The sequence below is a fragment of the Heptranchias perlo genome, unplaced genomic scaffold (assembly GCF_035084215.1).
Source record: "Heptranchias perlo isolate sHepPer1 unplaced genomic scaffold, sHepPer1.hap1 HAP1_SCAFFOLD_244, whole genome shotgun sequence".
Classification (NCBI taxonomy): domain Eukaryota; kingdom Metazoa; phylum Chordata; class Chondrichthyes; order Hexanchiformes; family Hexanchidae; genus Heptranchias; species Heptranchias perlo.
The window spans coordinates 485019-491018 of record NW_027139256.1 but is presented as its reverse complement, the minus strand read 5'-3'; the positions used below and the strand labels follow the sequence as shown (position 1 = coordinate 491018).

Here is a 6000-nt window from a genome sequence, read left to right as displayed (position 1 = left end):
CTCTGTATCTCCCTCTCTCTCCCTGTCTCTCTCTCCCTCTCTCTCTCTGTCTGTCTGGCTCTCTCCCTCTCTCTGTCTGTCTGGCTCTCTCCCTGTCTCTCCCTCTCTCTCTCCCTCCTCTCTCTCTCTGTATCTCCCTCTCTCTCCCTGTCTCTCTCTCCCTCTCTCTGTCTGTCTGTCTGGCTCTCTCCCTGTCTCTCTGTCTCTCCTCCTCTCTCTGTGTCTGTCTGGCTCTCTCCTGTCTCTCTCTCCCTCTCTCTCCCTCCTCTCTCTCTCTCCCTCCTCTCTCTCCCTGTCTCCCCTCTCTCCCTGTCTCTCCCTCTCTCTCTCTGTCTGTCTGTCTGGCTCTCTCCCTGTCTCTCCCTCTCTCTCTGTCTCTCCCTCTCTCTCTGTCTGTCTGGCTCTCTCTCCCTGTCTGCCTCTCACGCATTCCCTCCCTCTAGCCAGCCCGCCTGCACTGACATCACCGAGCCTCGATTAGCGTTGAAGAGAGAGAGAGAAAGGTAAATCTGCAAACCCTCCCTCCCTCCCTCCCTCCCAGCAGCAAAAATAAACCCTCAAACCCCCCTCCCACAGGAAAAAAAATACACACCCACCTCCTGAAATTGACCAGAACCTGTGAAATTGACCAGGGGAAAGTGACACATCCGGAATAAGCAGGGATGGAATGAAAAGGACCAATTCGATGGATTTGCAGCTCGAATTTGGGAATTCCTGTTTGCTGCCAGGTACAAAGACGATTATTAAACAGTGCAAAATAAAAATGCATTGATTAATATTTTAACAAAACAAATAAAACCGGAGCGGGGAAGCAATTTCCAGATTTTAAAGAAAGGATTTTGTGTGTGTGTATTATTTTTGGGAGGGTTGGGATGCAATTTGATTGGAATTTTTTCAATGCAAATGCTTTTTTTTCTGATATAAAAAGGACAGAAAAATTTCAGACTCGTCTTGTGATTAATCCGCTCTGCGACTCCCTCTCTCTCTCCTATCCTCACCTTTTTGCAAATTTATTCTGGAAGGAATTGTATTTTTTTTTTGAGGGGAGAAGAGGAGGGGTTTTCAAGTCTGCAGTGACAAGAGCAAAAGAGGGAGGGAGAGAGAGAGAGAGGGTTGGAAAAAATTGCTGAATTAGACTTTGCTTTCTTGGCAGGTTTTCTGATTGTGGATTTAAAGTGTCGCTCCCTTCCCATTCTCCTGGATCTGGATTTGGGTGATGCTGGTGGTGGTTATGGGCTGGAGGAGGAGGAGGAGAGGGAATTGGTTTTATTTTTTTTAACCCCAAATTGAAATCTTCCAGCACAGGAGGCGGCAATTCGGCCCATCCTGCCTGTGCTGGCTCTTTGAAAGATCTATCCAATCAGTCCCACTCCCCCCCTGCTCTTTCCCCGTATCCCTGTAAATTTTTTTCCCTTCCGGTATTTCTCCGATTCCCCCTTTTGAAAGTTATTATTGAATCTGCTCCCACCGCCCTTTCAGGCAGTGAATTCCAGATCATCACAACTCGCTGTAAAAAAAACATTCTCCTCATCTCCCCCTCTGGCTCTTTCCCCAATTATCTTAAATCCGTGTCCTCTGGTTCCCGACCCTCCTGCCCCCCTGGAAACAGTCTCTCCTTATTTACTCTCTTCCTGATTTTGAACCCTCGATCAAATCTCCCCTTAACCTTCTCTGCTCTGAGGAGAACAATCCCAGCTTCTCCAGTCTCTCCACATCACTGAGGTCCCTCATCCCTGGGACCATTCGAGTAAATCTCCTCCGCACCCTCTCCGAGGCCGTCACATCCTTCCTAAAGTGCGGTGCCCAGAATTGGACACAATACTCCTGCTGTGGTTTGCGGTCTCTCTCTCTCTCTCTCTCTCGCTCGCTCGCTGCTCTGGAGTCAGAAGGTCCTGAGTTCGAGCCCCCGTCCTCCAGGGACTCGAGCCCATAATGCAGGCTGACCCTCCCAGTGCGGTACAGAGGGAGCGCCGCACTGTCGGAGGTGCCGTCTTTCAGATGAGACCTCAAACCGAGGGCCCCGTCTGCCCCTCTCGGGTGGGACGCAGAAGATCCCACGGCCCACTATTTTGAAGAAGAGCAGGGTGGGGGAGTTCTCCCCGGGGGTCCTGGGGCCGATATTTATCTCTCGACCAACGTCGCCAATTAAACAGACGATCTGGTCATTATCTCGTTGCTGTTTGTGGGATCTTGCTGTGCGCAAGTCGGCTGCCGCGTTTCCTACATTACAACAGTGAGCACACTTCAAAAGTTCTTCATTGGCTGTGAAGCTTTGGGACATCTGGGAGTCCCCAATTTCCAACGCCTTCAGCTGCCCGGGGCCCTGAGCTCTGGAATTCCCTCCCTAAACCTCTCCCTCTCTCTCTCCTCCTTAAGACGCTCCTTAAAACCCACCTCTTTGACCGAGCTTTTGGTCGCCTGTCCTAAAATCTTTTTACATGGCCCGGGGTCAAATATTTGTTTGATTTACACTCCGTTGAAGTGCCTCGCCGATGTTTTACTCTGCGAGAGGTGCCGTAGAAATGCAAAATATCTCTATTCAATCTGCAATTTTGTGTGAATTTATTTTGGGTGTTTCAGGTCGCAAGAGCATTTTGGTGGTTCGCAAAGTTCCCAGAGTCGCTGACCATGTGGTACTAGACTTCTTCCTCCTTTGAGAGAGAGAGAGAGAGACTCCGAGGAAGACCGGTGTTGGCGGAGAGAGAGAGCGGGAGTCCGAGGAAGGTCGGTGTTGGCGGAGAGAGAGAGCGGGAGTCCGAGGAAGATCTGTGTTGGCGGAGAGAGAGAGCGGAAGTCCAAGGAAGACCGGTGTTGGCGGAGAGAGAGAGCGGGAGTCCGAGGAAGATCTGTGTTGGCGGAGAGAGAGAGTGGGAGTCCGAGGAAGACCAGTGTTGGCGGAGAGAGAGAGAGCGGGAGTCCGAGGAAAATCTGTGTTGGCGGAGAGAGAGAGAGAGAGTGGGAGTCCGAGGAAGATCTGTGTTGGCGGAGAGAGAGAGTGGGAGTCCGAGGAAGATCGGTGTTGGTGAAGAGAGAGAGCGGAAGTCCAAGGAAGATCGGTGTTGGCGGAGAGAGAGAGCGGGAGTCCGAGGAAGATCGGTGTTGGTGAAGAGAGAGAGCGGGAGTCCGAGGAAGATCGGTGTTGGTGAAGAGAGAGAGCGGGAGTCCGAGGAAGATCGGTGTGGTGAAGAGAGAGAGCGGGAGTCCGAGGAAGATCGGTGTTGGTGAAGAGAGAGAGCGGGAGTCCGAGGAAGATCGGTGTTGGTGAAGAGAGAGAGCGGGAGTCCGAGGAAGATCGGTGTTGGTGAAGAGAGAGAGCGGGAGTCCGAGGAAGATCGGTGTTGGTGAAGAGAGAGAGCGGGAGTCCGAGGAAGATCGGTGTTGGTGAAGAGAGAGAGCGGGAGTCGAGGAAGATCGGTGTTGGTGAAGAGAGAGCGGGAGTCCGAGGAAGATCGGTGTTGGTGAAGAGAGAGAGCGGAAGTCCGAGGAAGACCAGTGTTGGCGGAGAGAGAGAGCGGGAGTCCGAGGAAGATCTGTGTTGGCGGAGAGAGAGAGAACGAGAGAGTGCGAGTCCGAGGAAGGTGGTGTTGGTGGAGAGAGAGAGTGGGAGTCCGAGGAAGGTCGGTGTTGGTGAGAGAGAGAGCGAGAGAGAGACACAGAGCGAGAGAGAGAGAGACTGACCCATCTCCAAACCCGGCTTGATGCCAACAGGAGGAAAGTGGGCAACGGAGAATCCAGTTCATGTATGTCCAGGAGAGGGAGATTTGATTTTGATGATGGAGGGACGTACTGCGGTGACTGGCAGGACGGAAAGGCCCATGGCTACGGCATCTGCACCGGGCCAGGCCAGCAGGGGGAGTACAGCGGGGGCTGGAGCCATGGCTTCGAGGCGGTGGGCATCTACACCTGGCCCAGCGGCAGCACCTACCGGGGTCAATGGGGCCAGGGCAGACGGCACGGAGTGGGAGAGGAGCACAAGGCTGCCTGGACCTATGCGGGGGAGTGGACTCACGGGCTGAAGGGGAGGCACGGAGTGCAGGAGGGAGTCTCGGGCACCAAGTACGAGGGCACCTGGACCGGTGGGCTGCAGGACGGCTACGGCACGGAGACGTACTCTGACGGGGGTAGGTCTGGGGGCACGGCCCCCTCCCTCCACCTGTCGCCCTCCCTCCCTCCACCTGTCCTCCCTCCCTCCTCCACCTGTCGTCCTCCCTCCCTCCCTCCACCTGTCGTCCTCCCTCCCTCCCTCCCTCCACCTGTCGTCCTCCCTCCCTCCACCTGTCGTCCTCCCTCCCTCCCTCCACCTGTCGTCCTCCCTCCCTCCCTCCACCTGTCGTCCTCCCTCCCTCCCTCCACCTGTCGTCCTCCCTCCCTCCACCTGTCGTCCTCCCTTCCTCCCTCCACCTGTCATCCTCCCTCCCTCCTCCACCTGTCCTCCCTCCCTCCCTCCACCTGTCGTCCTCCCTCCCTCCCTCCACCTGTCGTCCTCCCTCCCTCCCTCCACCTGTCCTCCCTCCCCCCCTCCACCTGTCGTCCTCCCTCCCTCCTCCACCTGTCGTCCTCCCTCCCTCCTCCACCTGTCGTCCTCCCTCCCTCCCTCCACCTGTCGTCCTCCCTCCCTCCCTCCACCTGTCGTCCTCCCTCCCTCCCTCCCTCCACCTGTCGTCCTCCCTCCCTCCCCCCTCCTGTCGCCCTCCCTCCCTCCCTCCACCTGTCGCCCTCCCTCCCTCCCTCCACCTGTCGTCCTCCCGCTCCTCCCCTCCCTCCACCTGTCGTCCTCCCCTCCCTCCACCTGGCGTCCTCCCTCCCCTCCACCTGTCGTCCTCCCTCCCTCCCTCCACCTGTCGTCCTCCCTCCCTCCCTCCACCTGTCGTCCTCCCTCCCTCCCTCCACCTGTCGTCCTCCCTCCCTCCCTCCACCTGTCGTCCTCCCTCCCTCCCTCCACCTGTCGTCCTCCCCTCCCTCCCTCCACCTGTCGTCCTCCTTCCCTCCCTCCCTCCACCTGTCGTCCTCCTCCCTCCCTCCCCTCCACCTGTCGTCCTCCCTCCCTCCCTCCACCTGTCGTCCTCCCTCCCTCCCTCCACCTGCCGTCCTCCTTCCCTCCCTCCCTCCACCTGTCGTCCTCCCTCCCTCCCCCCACCTGTCGTCCTCCCTCCCTCCCCCCACCTGTCGTCCTCCCTCCCTCCCCCCACCTCTCGTCCTCCCTCCCTCCCTCCACCTGTCGTCCTCCCTCCCTCCCTCCACCTCTCGTCCTCCCTCCCTCCCTCCACCTGTCGTCCTCCTTCCCTCCCTCCACCTGTCGTCCTCCCTCCCTCCCTCCCTCCCCAACCTGTCATTCTCTATCCCTCCCTCTCACTCTCTTTGTCACTCGCGCACTCTCACTCTCACATAGAATCATAGGAAGGTTACAGCACAGAAGGAGGCCATTTGGCCTGTCGAGTCCGTGCCGGCTCTCTGCAAGAGCAATCCAGCTAGTCCCACTCCACCACCCCCGCCCTGCAAATCTTTTCCCTTCAAGTATTTATCCAGTTCCCTTTTGAAGGCCATGATTGAATCTGCCTCCACCACCCCCTCGGGCAGCGCATTCCAGATCAGAACCACTCGCTGGGTAAAAAAGTTTATCCTCATGTCACCTTTGGTTCTTTTGCCAATCACCTTAAATCTGTGTCCTCTGGTTCTTGACCCTTCCGCCAATGGGAACAGTTTCTCTCTATCTACTCTGTCTGGACCCTTCATGATTTTGAACACCTCGATCAAATCTCCTCACAACCGTCTCTGTTCCAAGGAGAACAACCCCAGCTTCTCCAGTCTATCCACGTAACTAAAGTCCCTCATCCCTGGAATCATTCTAGTAAATCTCCTCTGCACCCTCTCTAAGGCCTTCACATCTTTCCTAAAGTGCGGTGCCCAGAACTGGACACAATACTCCAGTTGTGGTCGAACCAGTGTTTTATATAAAGGTTCATCGTGACTTCCTTGCTTTTGTACTCTATGCCTCTATTT

The 6000-nt window shown here is 56.2% G+C and overlaps 1 protein-coding gene across 1 annotated transcript in view; it reads left to right on the top strand.

The window, feature by feature from the left end:
* Window positions 1-3700: 3700 nt before the first annotated feature.
* Window positions 3701-6000, top strand: part of LOC137310359 (junctophilin-3-like) — a 34331-nt gene continuing 32031 nt past the window's right edge. Inside the window, exon 1 of the mRNA XM_067978207.1 lies at window positions 3701-4121. Within this exon, the coding sequence (XP_067834308.1) occupies window positions 3743-4121 (379 nt within the window). The 5' untranslated portion in view covers window positions 3701-3742. The remainder of the gene's footprint in view (window positions 4122-6000) is intronic.